Source organism: Lichenostomus cassidix, chromosome 25 (genome assembly GCF_008360975.1).
Source record: "Lichenostomus cassidix isolate B80296 chromosome 25, HeHo_3.0, whole genome shotgun sequence".
NCBI lineage: Eukaryota > Metazoa > Chordata > Aves > Passeriformes > Meliphagidae > Lichenostomus > Lichenostomus cassidix.
This window is the reverse complement of record NC_139505.1, coordinates 2,950,380-2,977,567: the sequence shown is the minus strand read 5'-3', so window position 1 is coordinate 2,977,567 and position 27,188 is coordinate 2,950,380. Positions and strand designations below refer to the sequence as shown.

Below are 27,188 nucleotides of genomic sequence, written 5' to 3'. Positions count from 1 at the left end.
TACAGTTATTTCTGTTTATCCTCTGGAGTATTTGTACTTTTGGGATTTATATTTATTCCCATTTTATCCCAGTTTTCTCCTTTGGGATATCCATGGATTTGGGATTTACAGTTATTCCCATTTTATCTTTTAGAATATCCTCGTTTTTGGGATTTACAGTTATTCCTGGTTTATCCTCAGGGATATTCACACTTTTGGGATTTACAGTTATTCCCGGTTTATCCCAGTTTTCTCCTCTGGGATATCCCTGGGTTTAGGATTTATAGTTATTTCCAGTTTATCCTGGTTTTATTCTTTGGGATATTTGCATTTTGGGGTTTACATTCATTCCTGCTTTATCCCAGTTTTATCCTTTTGGGATTTATAGTTATTCCCTTTTTATCCCAGTTTTCCCCTCTGGGATTTACAGTTATTCCCATTTTATCTTTTGGGATATCCTCGTTTTTGGGATTTACATTTATTCCCATTTTATCCCAGTTTTATCCTTTTGGGATTTACAGTTTATTCCCATTTTATCCCAGTTTTATCCTTTTGGGATTTACAGTTATTCCCTTTTTATCCCAGTTTTCTCCTTTGGGATTTACAGTTATTCCCATTTTATCTTTTGGGATATCCTCGTTTTTGGGATTTACATTTATTCCCATTTTATCCCAGTTTTCTCCTTTGGGATAAAGGATAATTCCCAGGTTTGGGATTTACAATTATTCCTGGTTTATCCTTTGGAATATCCACGCTTTTGGGATTTACAATTATTCCCATTTTATCCTGGTTTTCTCCTCTGGAATATCCCATTTGGATATTTGGATAGATGGAAAAAAATTGTGATTTTTTTGGGGGAAAAATCCCCAAAATCTCCATGTGGAACAGAAAAAACGGTTCGGGATGAATTCTGGAATTTGGGAAAATTCCCATGGACAACTCTGGGAATTCCAGCTGGGATTAGAGCAGGAAAAACGGGGAAAAACCCCAATATTTTGGGAAAAACCAGAGACTCAGGAGGCAGTGCAGGAATCAACCTTTTATTCCCATTTTCCATGCGATACAGAGAGGGAAAAAGGAAAAAGGAAAAGGAAAAAAAGGAGGAAATTTCCTCTCCCACCACCAGCAGGACCCTCGGCTGCTCCAAACCTGGAATTCTGCTGCAGTCAGGGATGAAAATGTGGAATTTTTTTTCCCAAGTTTTGAGGATTTCCAGACCCCAAAAGCGATTTTTTTTTCAAGGACTTTCAGACCTGAAAAAGGATTTTTTTTAATGTTGGTTTTTTTTGTGTTTTTTTTTTTTTTTTTAGGATTTTCAGCCCCAAACCAAAAATTTTTTAAAAGGACTTTCAGACCCCAAAATTGATTTCTTTTTCAAGGATTTTCAGACCCAAAAAAAAAAGATTTTTTCCCCCAACCTTGAGGACTTTCAGACCCCAAAAAAGATTTTTTTTTTGAGGATTTTCAGGCCCCAAAATGAGAATTTTATTTCCCCAGCCTTGAGGACTTTCAGACCCCAAAAGTGATTTTTTCTTTTTTTGGATTTTCAGACCGCAGAAGTGATTTTTTTTGACGACTTTCAGACCCCAAAAGTGATTTTTTTCCAAGGATTTTCAGGCTACAAAAAGCGGATTTTTTTCCCCACAGCCTTGCGTAATTTCAGACCCAAAAAGGATTTTTTTTCCCAAATTTCCAAACCCCAAAATCAACAATTTTTTGGATTTTCACAGCCAGGCTACAAACGAGGCCAGAGGGACCCAAAGACCCCAAACAGAGCAGGAAAATTGATTAAATATTGGAAAAAAACCCATCAGGGAGGTGAAAAAATTCGAGATCCCATGAAGATTTATCCCAGAAAAAAACCCCAAAAATCCCTGGAAACCCCAAAAAAGGAGCTGGAGGATCTCCAGGGGGAGGAAAACTCCCTTTAGGATGTCTTGGATTCATCCCGGGAAACCCTCGCGCCGGAATCCTCCCGCGCGGATTTTTCGGGATTGGGATCTCCCTCGTCCTCCGGGATGGAGGTGATTTCCTCTCCGCGGGGATCGCGGGGTGGTTCCCGAGATTTCTGAGATTCCCGAGATTCCCGAGATGATTCCTGGGCAGATTCTCGAGATTTCCGCGATTCCCGCGATTCCTGAACTTCTCGAGATTCCCGAGATTTCTGAGATTCCTGAACTTCCCGAGATTCCTGAGATGATTCCTGAGCAGATTTCTGAGATTCCCGAGATTTCTGAGCTTCCCGAGCTTCACGATCTTCCCGAACTTCCCGAGATTTCTGAGATTCCCGAGGTGATTCCTGAGCAGATTTCAGAGCTTCCCGAGCTTCCCGAACTTCCCGAGATTCCCGAGATTCCCGAGGTGATTCCTGAGCAGATTTCAGAGCTTCGCGAACTTCACGAAGTTCCCGAGATTCCCGAGATTTCCGCGATTCCTGAAATTCCCGAGCTTCATGGGATTCCCGAGATTTCTGAGATGATTCCTGAGCAGATTCCCGAGATTTCTGAGCTTCCCGAGCTTCACGAAGTTCCCGAGATTCCCGAGATGATTCCTGAGCAGATTCCCAAGATTTCAGAGCTTCCTGAGATGATAATTCCCGATCTTCCCGAACTTCCCGAACTTCCCGAGAAGATTCCCGAGGATTCCCCACAACCTTCACCTCCCCATCCTCCTCCTCCCTCAGCACCCTCCTGGATTCACCCTCCAGCACCTCCCGGCTCCTCCGGATCCCCTCGGAACTCTCCAACTCCTCCACAACTCCATCCCTCCTCACCTCACTCCCGGATTTTCCCTCCGGAATTCCCGATTTTCCCCGGGATTGTCCCAGCGGTGTCACCGAGCAGCTCCTGGGCGCGCCGGGCCGGCCGGGCTGGTGACACACGATCTGGTAGGTGGTGGCACCGGGATCGTCCTGGTTGTGGAGGACGTGGACCAGGTAGGAGATGGTTTGGGGGTCGGGGAGGGTGTGGAGCTCCGGCTGGATTTCGGGGTCGGCGTTGGGATAACCAACCCGTAAATCGCTGACGGCCAAATCCTGTCCTGGCGGGCAAAGATCGCCGTGGTGGAGGGTTTGGTAGTGGAATTGCTGCTCCTCTTCTTCCTCTTCTTCTTCGTCTTCCTCATCCAGGACCTCCAGGTGGATGTCCTGCCTCTGGTCAGCGATGGTCACTCCTTGCTGCCCGCGCCTTTCGCGTCTGCGGCGCTCAGAGCTCTGCAGGTCCAGTTCCTCATCGATTCTCCTCTCCCTCCTGACCTCATCTCTGCGTCTTTCCCGGGAAATCCTCCTCTCTTCCTCCTCACGCTCACGGATTTGTTCTCTCCTTCTCAGTTCCTCACGAGGTTCTCTTTCCCGGATCTCTCTCCTGACTTTCACATCAGCTTCGGCTGCTGCTTCCACCCTGGTTTCTCTTCTCCTTTCAAATTCTCGTTCTCTCCTTCCATCAACTTCAGCATCACGAATTTCTCGTCTCTCCCGTGTTTCTCTTTCAATTCTGGCAGCAACTTCTTCCTCCCTTTCCCTTCTGCGGCGCTCAGAGCTCTCCAGTTCCTGGTCGATTCTCCTCTCCCTCCTGATGTCTTCCTGACCTCTTTCTCGGGAAATCCTCCTCTCTTCCTCCTCACGCTCACGGATTTGTTCTCTCCTTCTCAGCTCCTCATGAGGTTCCCTTTCCTGGATTTCTCTCCTGACTTTCACATCAGCTTCTGCTGCTGCTCTCCTCTCTCGTGCTCTTTCATATTCTCGTTCTCTTCTTGCATCAACTTCAGCCTCACGAATTTCTCGTCTCTCCTGTGCTTCTCTTTGGTTGATCACAGCTTCTCGTTCCTCCCTTTCCCGTCTGCGGCGCTCAGAGCTCTCCAGCTCCAGCTCCTCATTGATTCTTCTCTCCCTCCTGACCTCTTCTCTTGCTCTTTCCCGGGAAATCCTCCTCTCTTCCTCCTCACGCTCACGGATTTGTTCTCTCCTTCTCAGCTCCTCATGAGGTTCTCTTTCCCGGATTTCTCTCCTGACTTTCACATCATCTTCTGCTTCCACCCTGGTTTCTCTTCTCCTCTCAAATTCTTGTTCTCTCCTTCCATCACCTTCAGCATCACGAATTTCTCGTCTCTCTCGTGTCTCTCTCTGGATCCTGGCAGCAACATCTTCCTCCCTTTCCCGTCTGCGGCGCTCAGAGCTCTCCAGCTCCAGCTCCTCATCGATTCTCCTCTCTCTCCTGATCTCTTCCCTCTCTCTGCCACGGGAAATTCTCCTCTCTTCCTCCTCACGCTCACGGATTTGTTCTCTCCTTCTCAGCTCCTCACGAGGTTCCCTTTCCCGGATTTCTCTCCTGACTTTCACATCAGCTTCTGCTGCCACTGAGGTTTCTCTTCTCCTTTCATATTCTCTCTCTCTCCTTGTATCACCTTCAACCTCGCGAATTTCTCGTCTCTCCCGTGTCTCTCTGTCGATCCTGGCAGCAACTTCTTCCTCTCTTTCCCTTTCCCGTCTGCGGCGCTCAGAGCTCTCTACCTCCAGTTCCTGTTCTCGATCAATTCTCTCCCTCCTCAGCTCCTCACGAGGTTCCCTTTCCCGGATCTCTCGGCGACTTTTCACATCGACTTCTGCTGCCACCCTGGTTTCTCTTCTCCTCTCAAATTCTCGTTCTCTTCTTGCATCAACTTCAGCCTCACGAATTTCTCGTCTCTCCTGTGCTTCTCTTTGGTTGATCACAGCTTCTCGTTCTTCCCTTTCCCGTCTGCGGTGTTCAGAGCTCTGCAGGTCCAGCTCTTCATCGATTCTCCTCTCCCTCCTGACCTCATCTCTGCATCTTTCCCGGGAAATCCTCCTCTCTTCCTGCTCACGCTCACGGATTTGTTCTCTCCTTCTGAGTTCCTCACGAGGTTCTCTTTCCCGGATCTCTCTCCTGACTTTCACATCAGCTTCTGCTGCTGCTTCCACCCTGGTTTCTCTTCTCCTTTCAAATTCTCGTTCTCTCCTTCCATCAACTTCAGCCTCACGAATTTCTCGTCTCTCTCGTGTCTCTCTCTGGATCCTGGCAGCAACTTCTTCCTCCCTTTCCCTTCTGTGGTGCTCAGAGCTCTCCAGCTCCTGATCAATTCTCCTCTCTCTCCTGACCTCTTCCCTCTCTCTTTCCCGGGAAATTCTCCTCTCTTCCTCCTCACGCTCACGGATTTGTTCTCTCCTTCTCAGCTCCTCACGAGGTTCTCTTTCCCGGATTTCTCTCTGGATTCTCACATCACCTTCTGCTTCTACCCTGGTTTCTCTTCTCCTTTCATATTCTCTCTCTCTCCTTGTATCACCTTCAATCTCACGAATTTCTCGTCTCTCTCGTGTTTCTCTCTGGATCCTGGCAGCAACTTCTTCCTCCCTTTCCCGTCTGCGGCGCTCAGAGCTCTCCAGCTCCAGTTCCTGTTCTCGATCAATTCTCCTCTTCCTTCTCAGCTCCTCACGAGGTTCCCTTTCCCGGATCTCTCTCCTGACTTTCACATCACCTTCTGCTGCTTCCACTCTGGTTTCTCTTCTCCTTTCGTATTCTCGTTCTCTCCTTCTATCATCTTCAAGTTCACGAATTTCTCGTCTCTCCCGTGTCTCTCTGTCGATCCTGGCAGCAACTTCTTCCTCTCTTTCCCTTTCCCTTCTGCGGCGCTCAGAGCTCTCTACCTCCAGTTCCTCATCAATTCTTCTGTCCCTCACAACCTCTTCCCTCTCTCTGCCACGGGAAATCCTCCTCTCTTCCTCCTCACGCTCACGGATTTCTTCTCTCCTTCTGAGTTCCTCACGAGGTTCCCTTTCACGGATCTCTCTCTGGATTTTCACATCACCTTCTGCTGCCACTGAGGTTTCTCTTCTCCTTTCAAATCTCTCTGATTCTCTTTCTCTCCTTCCATCATCTTCAACCTCACGAATTTCTCGCTCTTGTCTCTCTCGTGTTTCTCTGTCGATCCTGGCAGCAACTTCTTCCTCCCTTTCCCGTCTGCGGCGCTCAGAGCTCTGCAGCTCCTGATCAATTCTCCTCTCCCTCCTGACTTCTTCTCTTGCTCTTTCCCGGGAAATTCTCCTCTCTTCCTCCTCACGCTCACGGATTTGTTCTCTCCTTCTCAGTTCCTCACGAGGTTCTCTTTCCCGGATCTCTCGGCGACCTTTCACATCTACTTCTGCTTCCACCCTGGTTTCTCTTCTCCTCTCAAATTCTCGTTCTCTCCTTCCATCATCTTCAATCTCACGAATTTCTCGTCTCTCCCGTGTCTCTCTCTGGATCCTGGCAGCAACTTCTTCCTCCCTTTCCCTTTCCCGTCTGCGGCGCTTAGAGCTCTCCAGCTCCTGATCGATTCTTCTGTCCCTCACAACCTCTTCTCTGGCTCTTTCCCGGGAAATTTGTCTTTCTTCTCCATAGTCACGGATTTGTTCTCTCCTTCTCAGTTCCTCACGAGGTTCCCTTTCCCTGATCTCTCTCCTGACTTTCGCATCATCTTCTGCTTCCACCTGGATTTCTCTTCTCCTTTCATATTCTCGTTCTCTCCTTCCATCATCTTCAACCTCACGGATTTCTCGTCTCTCCTGTGCTTCTCTTTCAATCCTGGCAGCAACTTCTTCCTCCCTTTCCCGTCTGCGGCGCTCAGAGCTCTCCAGCTCCAGTTCCTCTTCCTGATCAATTCTTCTCTCTCTCCTTCTCAGCTCCTCACGAGGTTCCCTTTCCCGGATCTCTCTCCTGACTTTCACATCAGCTTCTGCTGCCACCTGGGTTTCTCTTCTCCTCTCAAATTCTCGTTCTCTCCTTGCATCAACTTCAGCCTCCCGGATTTCTCGTCTCTCCTGTGCTTCTCTTTGGTTGATCACAGCTTCTCGTTCCTCCCTTTCCCGTCTGCGGCGCTCAGAGCTCTCCACCTCCAGCTCCTCATCAATTCTTCTCTCTCTCCTTCTCCCTCTTCTTCTCAGATCATCTCTCTCCTCTCTCTCCCTCTCCTCCTGGATCTCCCTCTCCGCTCTCCTCCCGCAGCTCCGATCCTCCTGCTCTTCTCTCCCACCTTCCCCGAGCTCGATCTCCAGCGGTTCCTCCAGGAACGACTGGTGAGGCCTCTTGGCTTCCGTGATCTCCCGATTTTTCCTTTCCCGGAATTCCCACTGGATCACCTCCTCCCGTTCTCCCGCGCCGTTCCTCCCGCGCCGTTCCCGCCGATCCCTCCTCGCTTCCTCGTCCACTTCCTCCTCCCCAACCCTCACATCTCCCAACACCTCCTCTTCCCGACGCGGATCTTCCCGACGCGGATCTTCCCGACGCGGATCTTCCCGACGCGGATCTTCCCGACGCGGATCTTCCCGACGCTTCCTCTCCGAGATTTCCCGGATTTCCTCCTCCTCCTGGACCTTCCGGCGGCTCCCTCTGCCCCTGACCTCCGCTTCCCGCAGGGATTTGGCGCCGCTGGGGATTTGCGTTCTCTGCAGGAGGAACGGAGCTCGCGGCAGGAACCGGAAGCAGCATTTGGCCACGCGGAAAACCAGGAGGAGGAATTCGTTGAAGTCGACGTCGCCGTCGCCGTCCCACTCCAGGAACTGCAGGATTTTCTCCAAAGTCTGCGGGTCGTGTGGTTTCTGCGGGGGAAAAATGGGAAAAAAGGGGATTTCTGGTTTTCTGGTCCTTGGGAGAAGGAAAAATCCTGGGAATTCTCCTTTTTTCCGTCGCGGTTTGGGGCTCAGCGGGAAATCTCCCCAAATCTCTCTGGGGACTTGTTCTGCCTTGTCCTGGTTGTTCCCTGAGCTGCTCTTTCCTGTTTGGGATGAAATTCCTTCCTCCTCAAGAAGGAAAATCCACTCCTCCCTCCCACAGCTCCTTCTTCCAATTTTGAAGGGGATTTTCTGTAACCATCCCATCCCATCCCATCCCATCCAATCCCATCCCCAAGGAGATTTTCTGGAACTTTTCCCATCCCATTCCATTCCCAAGGGGATTTTCTGGAACTTTCCCATCCAATTTCAAAGGGAATTTTCTGGAACTTCCCCATCCCATCCCATTCCCGAGGGGATTTTCTGGAACTTTCCCCATCCAATTTTGAAGGGGATTTTCTGTAACTTCCCCATCCCATTCCATCCCATTCCCAAGGGGATTTTCTGGAACTTTCCCCATCCTCATCCCATTCCCGGAGGGGATTTCCTGGAACTTTTCCCATCCCATTCCCGCAGGGATTTTCCCACCCCCACATCCCAACCCTTCCCCATCCCATTCCCAAGGGGATTTTCTGGAACTTTTCCCATCCAATTTTGAAGGGGATTTTCTGGAACTTCCCCATCCCATCCCATTCCCAATGGGATTTTCCCATTCCCACATCCCAACCCTTCCCATCCAGTTTTGAAGGGGATTTTCTGGAACTTTCCCATTCTGCTCCTGAGGGGATTTTCTGGAACTTCCCCATCCCATCCCATCCCATCCCATCCCATCCCGTCCCCAGGGGGATTTTCTGGAACTTTCCCATCCAATTTCAAAGGGAATTTTCTGGAACTTTCCCATCCCACTCCTGGAGGGATTTTCCCACATCCCCACCCTTCCCCTCATCCTCACCTCCAGCGCCTCTCCGAACTCCCTCTGGATCAGCTCCCTCATGCTGGCGCGGCTCAGGCTGGGTTTGTCTCCATCCCTCGCGCCGCAGTGCTGCTGGAAAACGCTGACGATGGTGGAGATGCTGTCCAGGAACGGCGACATCGTCCTGCAGGTCCGAGCGAGCCTGGGAGAGACGGGAGAACCTTGGGAATGGGAATTCCTCGGGAAAAGGGAGGAGAATTCCCGGGATTGGGTGATCTCTGTGTCCCTGGAGTGTTGGGAACATTCCAAGGTTTTGGGGTTTTAGGGATGGGAGATTTACTTGGGAAAAGGGAGGAGAATTTCCAAGATTGGGTGATCTCCATGTTCCTGGAGTGTTGGGAACATTCCAAAGTTTTGGGGTTTTTGGGATGGGAGATTTATTTGGGAAGAGTGAGGAGAATTCCCAGGATTGGGTGATCTCCGTGTCCCTGGAGTGTTGGGAAAACATTCCAAGGTTTTGGGGTTTTAGGGATGGGGAACTCCTTAGGAAAAGGGAGGAGAATTTCCAAGATTGGGTGATCTCCATGTTCCTGGAGTGTTGGGAACACATTCCAAGGTTTTGGGGTTTTTGGGATGGGAGATTTACTTGGGAAAAGGGAGGAGAATTTCCAAGATTGGGTGATTTCTGTGTCTCCGGAATGTTGGGAACATTCCGAGGTTTTGGGGTTTTTGGGATGGGAGATTTATTTGGGAAGAGTGAGGAGAATTCCCGGGATTGGGTGATCTCTGTGTCCCCGGAGTGTTGGGAACATTCCGAGGTTTTGGGATTTTAGGAATGGGGAATTCCTCAGGAAAATGGAGGAGAATTCCTGGAATTGGGTGATTTCTGTGTTCCTGGAGCTCTGGGAACACATTCCAAGGTTTTGGGGTTTTAGCAATGGTGATTTCCTTGGGAAAAAGGAGGAAAATTCCTGGAATTGGGTGATCTCTGTGTCCCTGGAGTTTTGGGAACATTCCAAGGGTTTGAGGTTTTAGGAATGGGAATTTCCTCAGGAAAAGGGAGGAGAATTCCCAGGATTGGGTGATCTCTGTGTCCCCAGAGTGTTGGGAACATTCCAAAGGTTTGGGGTTTTTGGGATGGGCATTTCCTTGGGAAAAGGGAGGAGAATTTCCAAGATTGGGTGATTTCTGTGTCCCTGGAGTGTTGGGAACATCCCAAGGTTTTGGGGTTTTTGGAATGGGGATTTTTTTCAGGAAAAGGGAGGAGATTTCCCGGGATTGGGTGATCTTTGTGTTCCTGGAGTGTTGTGAACACATTCCAAGGTTTTGGGGTTCTCAGGATGAGGAATTCTTCTGGAAAACCTGGGAGCTCCCCAAGCTCTCCGCGGAGCTCCTCCTCTCCAGCAGATCTCCAAAAGTTCTCCCAACCTTTGCAGAACCTCTGTGGCTCCTCCAGCCTCACCCCGGGAATTTCCAGGATTCATCCCGGAGATCCCAGGGACAGCAGGAGGTTCGACCAGCCCGAGATAAGATCTGCGGCAGAAACCCCAACAGCCGCGCCCGGAAACCTCGGAATTCTCATCCTTCCCTCCTTGTGGGGTTTTTTTTTGGGAATATCCACACCTGGATCTGATCCTGGGGAGATTCCAGCTCCGGAACGTGTCCGGATGCACGAGCAGTGTGGAAATCCTGAGATTTCCGTGGAAAACTGAAGGAATTCCTAAATTTTTTCCGTATTTCCTTCCCACGTGGATAACCCAACCCAGCGATTCCGAGGGGGAAAAGCTCTTTGTGTTCCCAAAAAACAATGGGATGAGTCTTCCTTCCCCCCACTGTGAATCCCAGAGGAAAATCAAATGGAATATTCCTGAGCAAATGGAATATTCCTCAGCAAGGGAATATTCCCAGAGAAACAACAAAAAGAATATTCCCAGAGAAACAACAAATGGAATATTCCCAGAGAAACAACAAATGGAATATTCCCAGAGTAACAACAAATGGAATATTTCTGAACAAATTGAATATTCCTGAACAAACTGAATATTCCCAGAGAAACAAGAAATGGAATATTCCCAAACAAATTGAATATTCCTGAACAGGTGGAATAGCCCAAAACAAATGGAATATTCCCGAACAAGTAGAATATTCCCAGAGAAACAAGACATTGAATAATCCCAAACAAATGGAATATTCCCCGAGAAACAAGAAATGGAACAATCCCAAACAAATGGAATATTCCCAGAGAAACGAGAAACTGAATAATCCCTAACAAATGGAATATTCCCAAACAAATGGAATATTCTCTGGAATATTCCCAGAGAAACAAGAAATTGAATAATCCCAAACAAATGGAATATTCCTGAACAAATGGAATATTCCCAAACAAGTAGAATATTCCCAGAGAAACAAGACATTGAATATTCCCAAAGAAATGGAATATTCCCGAACGAGTAGAATATTCCCAGAGAAACAAGAAACTGAATAATCCTAAACAAATTGAGTATTCCCAGAGAAACAAGAAATGGAATAATCCCTAACAAATGGAATATTCCCAAACAAATGGAATATTCTCTGGAATATTCCCAGAGAAACAAGAAATTGAATAATCCCAAACAAATGGAATATTCCCAGAGAGACAAGAAATGGAATAATCCCAAAGAAATGGAATAATCCCAAACAAATGGAATAATCCCAAACAAATTGAATATTCCCAGAGGAACAAGAAATGGAATAATCTCAAACAAATGGAATATTCCTGAACAAATGGAATATTCCCAGGGGAACAAGAAACTGAATAATCCCAAACAAATTGAATATCCTCAAACAAACGGAATATTCCCAAACAAATGGAATATTCCCAAAGAAGTAGAATATTCCCAAACAAATGGAATATTCTCTGGAATATTCCCAGAGAAACAAGAAATGGAATAATCCCAAAGAAATGGAATGATCCCAAACAAATGGAATGATCCCAAATGGAATAATCCCAAACAAATGGAATAATCCCAAATAAATGGAATGATCCCAACCAAATGGAATATTCCTGAACAAGAAGAATATTCCTGAACAAATGGAATATTCCCAGAGAAACGAGAAACTGAATAATCCCTAAACAAATGGAATATTCCCCAAGAAACAAGAAATGGAGTCATCCCAAACAAACGGAATATCCTCAAACAAACAAAATATTCCCAAACAAATGGAATATTCCTGAAGAAGTAGAATATTCCCAAACAAATGGAATAATCCCAAACAAATGGAATAATCCCAAAGAAGTAGACTACTCCCAAACAAATGGAATATTCTCTGGAATATTCCCAGAGAAACAAGAAATGGAATAATCCCAAAGAAATGGAATATTCATGAACAAATGGAATATTCCCAGAGAAACGAGAAACTGAATAATCCCAAAGAAATGGAATATTCCCGAACAAATGGAATATTCCTGAACAAATGGAATATTCCCAGAGAAACAAGAAATGGAATAATCCCAAACAAATGGAATAATCCCAAACAAATGGAATAATCCCAAACAAATGGAATATTCCCAGACAAAGGGAATATTCCCAGAGAAACAAGAAATTGAATAATCCCGAACAAATGGAATATTCCCAAACAAGTAGAATATGCCTGAACAAATGGAATATTCCCAGAGAAACAAGAAATGGAATAATCCCAAAGAAATGGAATAATCCCAACCAAACAGAATATCCTCAACCAAACGCAACAATCCCCACCACCCAACCCCAACATCCCCACCCACCCGGAATATCCCGGAATTCCCGCTCACCCACTCTCCGTCGGGGTTTCCGGGATCGTTTCCGGGGTCGTTTCCGGGAAGCTGTGCGGCGCCAGGGCAGCTCGCCGTCCCTTTTATAGGGTCCCGCCGGGCTGGCCAGGAGCCACCCTGGTGGCCACCCTGATTCATCGCCGGCCAAGCCCAGACCAGTTCTTTGGCTTTATCAGCCTCCCCTATCATTTGGCGCCCCGAAATAGCAGCGGCGGTTCCGGAAGGTTCCGCCTAATCCTGGGAAATCCTGGCTGTTGGGGATTTTTTTGTGGTTGTTTTTGGGGGATTTGGGGAGGTGGGAAGGGGGTTTGGTGGGGATGTTTGGGGTGGGTGGGATTTTTTTTATTAAATTAGTAAATTATTTTGATTTAAATTATTAAATTATTTTAATTTAAATTATTAAATGGTTTTAATTTGTTTCTATTGTATTATATCATTATATTGTATTATATTATATTATATTATTATGTTTATATTATATTATTATTTTATTATAATATATTATATTATATTATTTTATTATTTTATTTATTATTTCATTTTATTTTATTATAATATATTATTATATTATTTTATTTTATTTTATTATAATATATTATTATATTATATTATATTATATTATATTATATTATTATGTTACATTGTATTGTATTATATTATATTATTATATTATATATTCTATTATTGATATTGTAATATAAATATTAAAACATATATATATATAACATATCAAAATACAGAAATATAAATATTAAATTATATATAAAAATATATAGAAACATATAGAAATGTATAGAAATGTATAGAAATATATAGGAATGTATAGAAATGTATAGAAATGTAAAGAAATATGTAGAAATGTATAGAAACATAAATATTAGACCATAATATTAAATATTGTATTCGTAATTATTTTATTTTGCCAATTAAATGACTTTAATTCAATTAATTGAACGCTATTAAATATTTAAGTTCAATTAACTCACGACGTCAAATTAATTAAATCGATTCAAATTAAAATTTAAGCGCTGAGGGTAAAAGAGCTTCAGATGAGCAGGTTGGGGATAATTGAGATTTTTACAATCCACAAAATTGATCCCAAAATTCCAAAGGGGATTTTTGTCTCTTTTTTTTCACAGTTTTGGAATTCTGAGCTGGAAAGTCGCTGGGATTTGGATTGGGGAGAAAGGAGAAGATTCCAGAAGGAAAAAGTGAGTGAAATCCCAAATTTTTGTGATTTTGGTTTGTGGGAAATCCTTGGAGTGTTCCATTCTTATTTTTCTTATTTATTGTTAGTAAAAATAAGAATTTAAAAATTTAATTACATGATTTTTAATTTAATTTTTTAATCTTCTCAACGAGGGTTTCGCTGTTTTATCCAATGCAAAAAATCCAACCCCAAATAGATAATTTTTAACTAATCCAATGAATTTTTAAACAAATCCTCGAACGAGAAAAAGTTCATCAATCGATGAATTCTCATTGAGAAAAATCACTAGAAAACTTTTGATTTTAATTGGGTGACTTTAATTAGCCAATTTTAATTAACTCTGCTTGATTTTAATTTAAAAAATACCCCAAGATTTCAATTTATGCTGAATTTCCTCCAGCTGCCCTCAGGCCGTAATTACCTCAGATTTTTTAATTTAACCTCCGAACGGCGAATTAATTAACAATTCCTTCATTCCCCTCCGAATTAATTAACAATTCCTTCATTCCCCTCCGAATTAATTAACAATTCCTTCATCCCCCTCCGAATTAATTAACAATTCCTTCATTCCCCTCCAAAATTAATTAACAATTCCTTCATTCCCCTCCAAAATTAATTAACAATTCCTTCATTCCCTCCGAATTAATTAACAATTCCTTCATTCCCCTCCGAATTAATTAACAATTCCTTCATCCCCCTCCGAATTAATTAACTATTCCTTCATCCCCCTCCGAATTAATTAACAATTCCTTCATTCCCCATTCTGCCAACTCTCAGAAATCCAAAAAAATCCCCAAATTTCGGGTTTGCAGCGGGAAAAGGTGACGAAGCCACCGCGTGGCTCATCCTGGGTGTAGAACCCCAATTAACGAGCTAATTAACGCTGGCGGCACCTCGGGGACACTCAGCCCCAGCCGCCCGTCGTTTTTGGGATTTTTTTTTTTTTTCCGTTTTTTTTTTTCGGGGGATTAACTCAACCGCCGGGTGGAACTTCAGCCCCGCCTGGGGGATAATGACAGCCTTGGGTCGCCGTAATTTTGGGGCGGATTTGGGGCGATTATGGCAATTACGGGGTTTTGGCCGCGGGATCCTCGGGAATCCGCCCCGGAGAAGGTTGGCGGGATTTGCCGGGACGAGGCTCCAGGCACGTCCCCAAATGGCCCTTTTCCGGATGGGTTTTCCCCCCAAAAAAAAGGGGTTTTTGTCCTGGGTTGGAGGGGGAGGAGTTCCCAAAATTTTGGGTTGGATGGTGAGGGATGTGGGGAGGAGGGTGAGGAAGGGGGTTGTGCCACCGTGGCTGGTTCTGGTGGGATCCCACCGGGAATTCCATGTCCAGGTTTGGTGGGATTCCATCAGGAATTCCCTGTCCAGGTCTGGTGAGATCCCACCGGGAATTCCATATCCAGATCTGGTGGAATCCAACTGGGAATTCCATGTCCAGGTCTGGTGGAATCCCACCAGGAATTCCACATCAAGGTCTGCTGAGATCCCACTGGGAATTCCATACCCAGGTCTGGTGGAATCCCACCAGGAATTCCATGCCTGGTTCTGCTGAGATCCTACTAGGAATTCCATACCCAGGTCTGGTGGAATCCCATCAAGAACTCCATACCCAATTCTGGTGGAATTCCTTATCCACGTTTGGTGGAATCCCACTGGGAATTCCATATCCAGGTCTGGTGGAATCCCACCAGGAATTCCACATTCAGTTCTGGTGGGATCCCACTCAGAATTCCATATCCAGGTCTGCTGAGATCCCACCAGGAATTCCATGCTTGGCTCTGCTGGAATCCCATCAGGAATTCCATACCCAGGTCTGGTGGGATTCCGCCGGGAATTCCATACCCAATTCTGGTGGAATCCCATCAGGAATTCCATATCCAGGTCTGCTGAGATCCCACCAGAAATTCCACATCCAGATCTGCTGGAATCCCACCAGAAATTGGTATTGTAATCAAATTTTGTTGGAATTCCCTGGGAATTCCATAGCCAATCCTGGTGGAATCCCATCACAAATTCCATATCCAGTTCTGGTGGAATCCTATCAGGAATTCCATACCCAGGTCTGCTGAGATCCCACCAGCAATTCCTTATCCAATTCTGGTGGAATCCCACCAGGAATTCCATACCCAATCCTGGCGGAATCCCACTGGGAATTCCTTATCCAGGTTTGATGAGATCCCACCAGGAATTCCATATCCAGTTCTGCATGGAATATTCCAGAACAAATGCAATATTCCCAGAGAATTTGCTCAGTTCTGCTGAGATCCCATCAGGAATTCCACATCCAGGTCTGCTGAGATCCCACCAGGAATTCCATACCCAATTCTGGTGGCTCAGAAATCCTAATTCCTCCAAAATTCCTCCAAAATTCCTCCAAAATTCCTCCAAAATTCCTCCAAAATTCCACCCCTTTGCCCCCAATCCATGGAATTTTGGTGGTGACACATGCAGAACCCCAAATCCCCAGAATTCCCAACCCTCCTTCGCGCCTCCATAGCTGAGGTGATTCCGAAATCCTAATTCCTCCAAAATGCCTCCAGAATTCCCACAAAATTCCCACAAAATTCCTCCAAAATTCCTACATTCCTCCAAAATTCCTACAACATTCCTACAACATTCCTCCAAAATTCCTCCAAAATTCCTCCAAAATTCCTACAAAATTCCTCCAAAATTCCCACAAAATTCCTACAAAATTCCTACAAAATTCCTCCAAAATTCCTCCAAAATTCCATCCCAAACCCGCGGGATTCCGACCCGAATCCCTTCGGGATGACGGGAGTCGCTTTGGGGTTTCCTGACTCAGAGCTGAGGGAACTGCGGCATTCGGGGTTTTCGGGGTTTGGGGTTTGGGGTTTCCTGATTCAGAGCTGGGATTTGGGGTTTTCCCTACGGGATGACGTGGGATTTGTCCCTCGCGTCACCAACCCCGATTTATCCAACCCCAAATCCCACCGGACAGGGAAATATCGGGATGAGGATCCGGATGCTCTGGAACATCCCAAACCCCATAATGACCCCTCTGACTCCACGCCGTGGGGTTGATCCCAATCCCAACGTGCCGGGATGGGAATGGGGCAGGAAGGGAGATTTGGGATATTTTTGGGATTTTCACCACCCCAGGATTGTGTTTCAGGCAATGCTGGAGTCTCTGGTGGGAATGGGGCAGGAAAGGTGATTTGGGGTATTTTTGGGATTTTTACCTCGCCAGGATTGTGTTCTGGATCCTCTGACAGAAATGGGGCAGGAAAGGTGATTTGGGATATTTTTGGGATTTTCACCACCCCAGGGTTGGGTTTTGGGGTCTTCAGCAGGAATGGGGTGGGAAAGGTGATTTGGGATATTTTTGGGATTTTCGCCATCCCAGGGTTGTGTTTCAGGCAATGCTGGAGTCTCTGGTGGGAATGGGGCAGGAAAGGCGATTTGGGATATTTTTGGGATTTTTACCTCCCCAGGGTTGTGTTTTGGGCAATACTGACACCTCCAGTGGGAATGGGGTGGGAAAGGCGATTTGGGATATTTTTGGGATTTTCACCTCCCCAGGGTTGGGTTTTGGGCAATGCCAGAACTTCAGGCGGGAATGGGATGGGAAAGGTGATTTAGGATATTTTTGGGATTTTCACCTCCCCAGGGTTGTGTTCTGGATCCTCTGGCAGAAATGGGGCAGGAAGGGTGATTTGGGATATTTTTGGGATTTTTGCCACCCCAGGGTTGAGTTCTGGAGCTTCCAGTGGGAATGGAGCAAGTAAGGTGATTTGGGATATTTTTTGGGATTTTCACCTCCCCAGGGTTGTGTTCTGAATCCTCTGGCAGAAATGGGGCAGGAAAGGTGATTTGGGATATTTTTGGGATTTTCACCTCCCCAGGGTTGTATTTTGGGCAATTCTGACATCTCCAGCGGGAATGGGGTGGGAAAGGCAATTTAGGATATTTTTTGGGATTTTCACCACCTCAGGGTTGGGTTTTGGGCAATGCTGACACCTCGGGCAGGAATGGGGCAGGAAAGGCGATTTGGGATATTTTTGGGATTTTCACCACCCCAGGGTTGTGTTCTGAATCCTCTGGCAGGAATGGGGCGGGAAAGGCGATTTGGGATATTTTTGGGATTTTTACCTCCCCAGGGTTGGGTTTTGGGCAATTCCAGACCCTCAGGCAGGAATGGGGCAGGAAAGGCGATTTGGGATATTTTTGGGATTTTTACCTCCCCAGGGTTGAGTTTTGGGCAATGCTGACACCTCCAGCAGGAATGGGGCAGAAAAGGTGATTTGGGATATTTTTGGGATTTTCACCACCCCAGGGTTGGGTTTTGGGCAATGCCAGAACTTCGGGCGGGAATGGGATGGGAAAGGTGATTTAGGATATTTTTGGGATTTTCACCTCCCCAGGGTTGTGTTCTGGATCCTCTGGCAGGAATGGGGCAGGAAAGGTGATTTGGGATATTTTTGGGATTTTCACCTCCCCAGGGCTGTATTTTGGGCAATGCCAGAACCTCTGGCAGGAATGGGGCAGGAAAGCCGATTTGGGATATTTTTGGGATTTTTACCTCCCCACGGTTGGGTTTTGGGCAATACTGACACCTCCTGGAAGAATGGGGCAGGAAAGGTGATTTGGGATATTTTTGGGATTTTCGCCACCCCAGGATTGGGTTTGGGGCAATGCCAGAACCTCGGGCAGGAATGGGGGTGGGAAAGGCGATTTAGGATATTTTTGGGATTTTTACCTCCCCAGGGTTGTGTTCTGAATCCTCTGTCAGGAATGGGGTGGGAAAGGCGATTTGGGATATTTTTGGGATTTTTACCTCCCCAGGGTTGTGTTCTGAATCCTCGGGCAGGAATGGGGTGGGAAAGGCGATTTGGGATATTTTTGGGATTTTCACCACCCCAGGGTTGGGTTTCGGGCAATGCTGACACCTCAGCAGGAATGGGGTGGGAAAGGTGATTTGGGATATTTTTGGGATTTTTACCTCCCCAGGGTTGTGTTTTGGGCAATGCTGACACCTCCAGTGGGAATGGGGTGGGAAAGGTGATTTGGGATATTTTTGGGATTTTCACCTCCCCAGGGTTGTATTTTGGGCAATGCCAGACCCTCAGGCAGAAATGGGGTGGGAAAGGCGATTTAGGATATTTTTGGGATTTTCACCTCCCCAGGGTTGAGTTCCAGATCCTCTGTCAGAAATGGGGTGGGAATGGTGATTTGGGATATTTTTGGGATTTTCACCTCCCCAGGGTTGGGTTTGGGGTGAGGCCTGAGCCACACCTGAGAACAGGTTTGGGGAGGAAGGAAACAAAGGGAGAGGAATGAGGATGTTGGGGTGGAAATCGGGATGAGAATTTGGGATCGGAATTTTGGGAAGGGGGTCGGGAGGAGGGAATGGAGAATTTTTTGGGGGATTTTTGGGGATTTTGGGGGATTTTGGGATTTTGGGGGATTTTTGGGGTAGTTTTTTAGGATTTTTTTGATTTTTGGGGTGGATTTTTTGGGTGGATTTTTTTGGGTATTTTTGGGATTTTTGGGGGGATTTTTTTTTATTTTTTGGGGATTTTTGGGGATTTTTGGGGATTTTTGGGGATTTTTGGGGGATATTTTTGGGATTTTTTTTTTTTGGATTTTTGGGGAATTTTTTGGGGGATTTTTGGGGATTTTTGGGATTTTTGGGGATTTTTTTGGGATTTTTTGGGGATTTTTTGGGGATTTTTTGGGGATTTTTTGGGGATTTTTTGGGATTTTTTTGGGATTTTTTGGGGATTTTTTTGGGATTTTTTGGGGATTTTTTGGGGATTTTTTGGGATTTTTTGGGATTTTTTTGGGATTTTTGGGGATTTTTTTTGGGATTTTGGGGTTTTTTGGGATTTTTTGGGGATTTTTTGGGATTTTTTTGGGGATTTTTTGGGGATTTTTGGGGGATTTTTTTGGGGATTTTTTTTGGGATCCTGGGGGAGCTCATCCCAGAAAAAAGGGAATTTCGGGATCTGCCAGGTGGGAATTTGGGGAAATTCCTGCTGGAAAAGGGAAAATCCTCGGAAGGTTTGGATTCCCATGGCTGGAGGTGTCCAGGAGGGAATTTTTGGGATTTTTTTGGGATCGATCCCAACTCAGACTGGATGTTTTTGGGATTTCTCCTGGTTCGGCACTGAGCAGAGATCGCTGTTCCCACAGTGCCACCAAGTGGCATCCGGATGGCCTGGAATGTCCCCAATTTGGGATTTGGGATTGATTAGGGATTTGGGGTTTGGGATTGATTTGGGATTTGGGGTTCGGGGTTCGGGGTTTGGGATTGATTTGGGATTGATTTGGGATTTGGGGTTCGGGATTTGGGATTGATTTGGGGTTTGGGATTGATTTGGGATTTGGGATTGATTTGGGATTTGGGATTGATTTGGGGTTTGGGATTCAGGATTGATTTGGGGTTTGGGATTTGGAATGTGGGATTTGGGTTTGATTTGGGATTTGGGATTTTGGATTGATTTGGGATTTGGGATTGATTTGGGATTTGGGATTTGGGGTTCGGGATTTGGGATAGATTTGGGATTCAGGATTTAGCATTTGGGATTGATTTGGGACTTGGGATTGATTTGGGATTGAGGATTGATTTGGGATTTGGGATTTGGGTTTGATTTGGGATTCGGGATTTGCAATTTGGGATTCAGGATTTAGGATTTGGGATTTGCGATTTGGGATCTGGGATTGATTTGGGATTTGGGATTGATTTGGGATTTGGGTTGGATTTGGGATTTGGGATTGAGTTGGGATTCGAGATTTGCAATTTGGGATTCAGGATTGATTTGGGATTTGGGATTTGGGATTGATTTGGGATTTGGGATTTGGGGTTCAGGATTTGGGATTGATTTGGGATTTGGGATTCAGGATTGATTTGGGATTTGGGATTGATTTGGGATTTGGGATTTGGGGTTCAGGATTTGGGATTGATTTGGGATTTGGGATTGATTTGGGCTTTAGGACTCCCCACCCCTTCCCCTCGAGGGAAACTGAGGCACACAGAGGCAAAGTCTGGAATTCCTCGAGTCTCTCCCACTGCCCTGGGCGGGACTGTGAACTGGGAGAACTAACTGGGAGAACTGGGAGAACTGGGAGAACTGGGAGAACTGGGAGAACTAACTGGGAGAACTAACTGGGAGAACTAACTGGGAGAACTGGGAGAACTGGGAGAACTAACTGGGAGAACTGGGAGCTCCCAGCCCTAAAGGGCTCAGGAAATAAATAAAAAACATATTTTATTTATTTTATCTATTTTTTTCTATTTTATCTCTTTTATCTCTTTTATCTCTCTTAGCTATTATTTTATCTATTTTATCTATCAATTTATATGTTTGATGTATTTTATATGTTTTATATATTTTATATGTTTGATATATTTTATACGTTTTATGTATTTTATGTGTTTTATACATTTTATACATTTTATATATTTTATACATTTTATATGTTTTATACATTTTATACAAATTTAATTTCATTGACTTTTTGATAATTTTCATGTCGTTTATTATTGCAGGTTTTATCCCCATTATTCCTGGTTTTGTCCATATTTTTGTGGGTTTTTAATCCATATTTTTGCAGCTTTTATCCATATTTTTGCAAGTTTTTAATCCATATTTTTGCAGTTTTTAATCCATATTTTTGCAGCTTTTAATCCATTTTTGTGGGTTTTTAATCCATATTTTTGTGGGTTTTTAATCCATATTTTTGTGGGTTTTTAATCCATATTTTTGCAGCTTTTATCCATATTTTTGCAAGTTTTTAATCCATATTTTTGCAGCTTTTATCAATTTTTTTTTTTGTTTTTTAATCCATCTTTTTGCAGGTTTTTAATCCATATTTTTGCAGCTTTTATCCATTTTTTTTGCAGGTTTTTAATCCATATTTTTGTAAGTTTTTAATCTATATTTTTGCCCCATTATTATCAGGTTTATCCTCATTATTCCCAGTTTTAATCCATATTTTTTGCAATTTTCTCCACATTTTCGCAGTTTTTCTCCCCATTTTCGCAGCTTTTCTTCACAATTCACCCCAAATCTCATCCTTTCCCCCCAAACTTTCCCATTCCGCAGGGAATTTCAGCACCAACATGAATAGGGAATTAATTAATTAACAGGATTAATCAATTAAAAATCAATTTATTTCCCCCATTTCTATATTTCCTCCTCCATCCCCAATTCCCTCTGACACTCAGAAATTTGGATTATTTGGGTTATTATTCAGAATAATCCCAATCCCATTTTTCCCTCTAATCCCAATCCTATTTCTCCCCACAGATCCCAATCCTATTATTTCCCCCAAACCCCAATCCTATTTTTTCCCTCCAATCCTATTTTTTCCCCCATATCCCAATCCTATATCTTCCCTCAGATTCCTATTTTTCCCTCCAATCCCATTTTTTTCCTTCCAATCCCAATCCTATTTCTCCCCACTGACCCCAATCCTATTTTTCCCCCAGATCCCAATCCTATTTTTCCCTCCAATCCCATTTTTCCCCAATCCCAATCCTATTTTTCCCTCCAATCCCATTTTTTTCCCCCAAACCCCAATCCCAATCCAAATCCCAATCCCATTTTTTCCCCAAATCCCAATCCCACCTTTCCCCACTGACCCCAATCCCATTTTTTCCCTCAAATCCCATTTTTTCCCTCAAATCCCAATCCCATTTTTTCCTACCCACCCCAATCCTACATTTCCCCACCAACCCCAATCCTATTCTTTCCCTCAAACCCCAATCCCAATCCCATTTTTCCCCCAATCCCATATTTCCCCACCTACCCCAATCCTATTTTTTTCACTCCAATCCCATTTCTCCACACAGATCCCAATCCTATTCCTTCAAATCCCAATCCTATTTCTCCCCACCAACCCCAATCCCATTTTTCCCCCAAATCCCAATCCTATTTCTCCCCACAGATCCTAATCCTATTTTTTCCCTCAAATCCCAATCCCATTTTTTCCCTCCAATCCTATTTTTCCCCCAAACCCCAATCCCACATTTCCCCACCGACCCCAATCCCATTTTTTCCCTCGGATCCCAATCCTATTCCCTCACATCCCAATCCTATTTTTTTTCCCCTCAAATCCCAATCCTATTTCTCCCCACAGATCCCAATCCTATTTTTTCCCTCAAATCCCAATCCTCTTTTTTCCCTCAGATCCCAAATTTATTTCCTCCCTCCAATCCCAATCCTATTCCTCCCCTCAGATCCCAATTTTATTTTTTCCCTCAGATCCCAATTCAATTTCTTCCCCCAGATCCCAATCCTATTTCTTCCCTCGGATTCCTATTTTTTCCCTCCAATCTCATTTTTCCCCTCAAATCCCAATCCCATTCTCACAGATCTCAATCCTGTTTTTTCCCCCGGACCCCAATCCTATTTCTTCCCTCAAATCCCAATCCTATTTCTCTTCTCACATTCCTATTTTTTCCCTCCAATCCCATTTTTTCCCTCAAATCCCAACCCTATACCCACAGATCCCAATCCTATTTTTTTCCCCTCCAATCCTATATCTTCCCACCCATCCCAATCCTATTTTTTCCCCCATATCCCAATCCTATTCCCTCACATCCCAATCCTATTTTCCCCCTCCAAGCCCAATCCTATTCCTCCCCACTGACCCCAATCCTATTTTTTCCCCCAAACCCCAATCCCACCTTCCCCCACTGACCCCAATCCCATTTTTTCCCCCAAATCCCAATCCCATTTTTTCCCTCCAATCCCAATCCCACATCCCCCACAGACCCCAATCCTATTTCTTCCCTCAGATTCCTATTTTTCCCTCCAATCCCATTTTTTTCCTTCAAATCCCAATCCTATTTCTCCCCACTGACCCCAATCCTATTTTTTCTCTCCAATCCCATTTTTTCCCTCAAATCCAAATCCTATTCCCTCAAATCCCAATTCTATTTCTTCCCTCACATCCCAATCCTATTTCTTCCCTCGGATTCCTATTTTTTCCCTCCAATCCCATTTTTTCCCCCAAACTCCAATCCCATATTTCCCCACAGATCTCAATCCCATATTTTCTCCCATATCCCAATCCTATTTTTTCCCCCAAATCCCAATCCTCTTTTTTCCCTCACATCCCAAATTTATTTCCTCCCCTCAAATCCCAATCCTATTTCCCCCCTCAAATCCCAATTTTATTCCTCCCCTCAAATCCCAATCCTATTTCTCCCCACAGATCCCAATCCCATTTTTTCCCCACCAACCCCAATCCCATTTTTCCCTCAAATCCCAATCCCACCTTTCCCCACCCACCCCAATCCTATTTTTTTCCCTCCAATCCCATTTCTCCACACAGATCTCAATCCTATTCCTTCAAATCCCAATCCCATTTTTCCTACCCATCCCAATCCCATTTTTTCCCTCCCATCCCAATCCTATTGCCTCCAATCCCAATCCTCTTTTTTCCCCTCAAATCCCAATCTTCCCTTGATCCCAGCGCTATTTTTTTCCCTCAAATTCCAATCCTATTTCTCCCCACAGATCCCAATCCCATTTTTTCCCCACCAACCCCAATCCTATTCCCCCCAATCCCAACCCCAATCCCATTTTTTCCCCCAGATCCCAATCCCATTTTTCCCCCCAAACCCCAATCCCACCCCAATCCTATATTTTCCCGCGGATTCCTATTTTTTCCCTCCACTCCCATTTTTTCCCCCAAACCCCAATCCCAATCCCATTTTTCCCCCAAACCCCAATCCCACTTTCCCCCACTGACCCCAATTCCATTTTTTCCCTCAAATCCCAATCCTATTCCCTCAAATCACAATCCCAACCCCATTTTTCCCCCAAACCCCAATCCCACCTTTCCCCACCGACCCCAATCCTATATTTTCCCTCAAATCCCATTTTTTCCCCCAAATCTCAATCCTATTCCCTCAAACCCCAATCCCAATCCCATTTTTTCCCCCCAAACCCCAATCCCAATCCCATTTTTTCCCCCAAACCCCAACCCTATATCTTCCGGCGGATCCACCTCTGGCACCGCGACAAACATCTCTCCACGACGCTGGCGGTGCAGGAATTGGGGCGAAACGACAAATTTTGGGATCTGCAATCCTTGGGAATTCCGGATTCCCCAAATCCCTGCGATCGGCGCTGATCCTCGGAAACCCCACAGGAATCCTTCGGGATCTCCTCCGACCCTAATTCCACCTCCTCGAGGCCGCAGGGATCCGATTTTGGGATTTCCTGCAGGTTTTCCAGGCGAATTTTGGGAATTCCAAACTCCTCCCGAGGGAACTTTTCCAGGTTTTCTGAGGAGATTTTTTCCGGAAAGATTTTGGGGTTTTTGGGATTTTCCAGCTCCTCCTTAGGGTTTTTTCCCAAGTTTTCCTGGAGATTTTTCCCAGAGATTTTGGGATTTTCCAGCTCCTCCTGAGGGGTTTTTTCCAAGTTTTCCTGGAAATTTTCCAGGAAGATTTTGGGATTTTCCAGCTCCTCCTGAGGGATTTTTTCCAGGTTTTCCTGGAAATTTTTCTCAGAGATTTTGGGATTTTCCAGCTCCTCCCGAGGGGTTTTTTCCAAGTTTTTCTGGAGATTTTTCCCGCAGATTTTGGGATTTTCCAGCTCCTCCCGAGGGGTTTTTTCCAGGTTTTCCTGGAAATTTTTCCCGGAGATTTTGGGATTTTCCAGCTCCTCCTGAGGGGTTTTTTCCAGGTTTTCCTGGAGATTTTTCCCGCAGATTTTGGGATTTTCCAGCTCCTCCCGAGGGGTTTTTTCCAAGTTTTTCTGGAGATTTTTCCCACAGATTTTGGGATTTTCCAGCTCCTCCCGGGGCGGCGGGAAAGGACAAACCTCCACGGCCAGGATGGAATTCTGCAGCGGGAATTTCATCACACACATCCCGGGAGCCTCGATGGTGAAAGGTTCTCCCAAATTTGGGATTTCCTCTCCAGAATTTGGGATTTTCTCTCCTGAATTTGGGATTTTCTCTCCAGAATTTGGGATTTCCTCTCCCGAATTTGGGATTTTCTGTCCCAAGTTTGGGATTTCCTCTCCAGAATTTGGGATTTTCTTTCCAGAATTTGGGATTTCCTGTCCCAAATTTGGGATTTCCTCTCCCAAATTATTTGGGATTTTCTCTCCCGAATTATTTGGCATTTTCTCTCCCAAATTATTTGGGATTTCCTGTCCAGAATTTGGGATTTCCTGTCCAGAATTTGGGATTTCCTCTCCCGAATTATTTGGGATTTTCTCTCCTGAATTTGGGATTTTCTCTCCCGAATTATTTGGGATTTCCTGTCCGGAATTTGGGATTTCCTGTCCCAAATTTGGGATTTTTTCGGGATCATCTTCCCTGCAAACCCCAGAATAATCCGCGGGAAGGGTTGGGATGGGAATGACGTCGCTCTGGGAATTCTCTTCCCGGCAGGAACAGGAAGGAAGTTGGGAATTCATCCTTCTGACTCCAGGAGCTGCAAGGAAAAGGAGAATTTTGCACCTGATCCACCCCGAAAATCAGGGAAAAAAATCCTGAAAAAAAAATATTTTTTTGTTGGTTTTTTGGGGTTTTTTTGGGGGTTTTTTGTGGTTTTTTAGGGGTTTTTTTGTTGGTTTTTTGGGGTTTTTTTTTTGTTGATTTGGGGTTTTTTTGGGTTTTTTAAAATTTTTTTAAATTTTTTTTTTAATTTAAACAAAGTTTAAATTAAATTTAATTTTTTTTAATTTTAAACAAAGAATTTTTTAAATTTCTTTGTCTCTCTCTTCCAACTCCCTCCCCAAAAAAGAGCTTTTCCTATTCAAATCTACTCCCCGACCAACAATTCCAACTTTTTTTTGGGAAAAACAGATTAAATTCACATTTTCAGGTTTATACATTTCAAGCATCTCCCTTCCCTCCTCCAGGGTTTTTCCCTTTTCCAGCTGTTTTTCCCTAAACCAGGTATTTTTCCCTTTTCCAAGTATTTTTCCCTTTTCTAGCTATTTTTCCCTCCTCAAGTTGTTTTCCCCTTTTCCAGCTATTTTTCCCTTTTCCAAGTATTTTTCCCTTTTCTAGCTATTTTTCCCTCCTCAACTTGTTTTTCCCTTTTCCAGGTAATTTTCCCTTTTCCAGCTATTTTTCCCTTTTTCAGCTGTTTTTCCCTCCTCCAGGGGTTTTTCCCTTTTCCAGCTATTTTTCCCTTTTCCAAGTATTTTTCCCTTTTCCAGGTATTTTTCCCTCCTCTAGGTATTTTTCCCTTTTCCAGTTGTTTTTCTGTTTTCCAGTTGAGTTCCTTCCTTGAAAGAAAGCCTCTGTATTTTCTTTTCATCTATTTTTCCTCTCCAAGAAGTTTTTCATATTTATTTTCTAGTTTATTCTCTCAAAGTTTTTCCCTCCTCCAGGTATTTTCCCTTTTCTACCTATTTTTCCCTCCTCAACTTGTTTTTGCCTTTTCCAGTTGTTTTTCCCTCCTCAACTTGTTTTCCCCTCCTCCAGGTATTTTCCATTTTCCATCTATTTCCCCTTTTCCATCTATTTTTCCCTTTTCCAGTTGTTTTTCCCTCCTCCAGGTATTTTTCCTTTTTCCACCTATTTTCCCCTTTTCCAGTTGTTTTTCTCTTTTCCATCTATTTCTTCCTTTTCCATCTATTTTTCCCTTTTCCTGTTGTTTTTCCCTCCTCCAGCTGTTTTTCCCTCCTCCAGGTATTTTTCCTTTTCCATCTATTTTTCCATTTTCCATCTATTTTCCCCTTTTCCATCCATTTTC

At 44.6% G+C, this 27,188-nt stretch overlaps 3 protein-coding genes across 3 annotated transcripts in view; 1 reads left to right on the top strand and 2 right to left on the bottom strand.

The window, feature by feature from the left end:
• Positions 1-27,188, top strand: part of COPA (coat protein complex I subunit alpha) — a 109,160-nt gene that overhangs the window by 62,912 nt on the left and 19,060 nt on the right. The gene's annotated exons all lie outside the window — the stretch shown is intronic.
• On the bottom strand, positions 1,907-8,721 carry LOC146427345 (uncharacterized). The gene is made up of 5 exons (XM_085082214.1): positions 8,532-8,721; positions 7,003-7,567; positions 5,639-6,798; positions 4,487-4,729; positions 1,907-3,517 (listed from the first exon to the last, which is right to left on the bottom strand). Exons 1-5 carry the CDS (start codon positions 8,670-8,672, stop codon positions 1,907-1,909), a joined length of 3,720 nt encoding a protein of 1,239 aa, XP_084938340.1. The 5' UTR covers positions 8,673-8,721.
• On the bottom strand, positions 3,665-4,477 carry LOC146427346 (uncharacterized; the record flags this gene model as incomplete). Its single annotated transcript, XM_085082181.1, has 1 exon — positions 3,665-4,477. A coding segment is annotated over one exon (813 nt), but the record flags the coding sequence as incomplete, so codon positions are not given.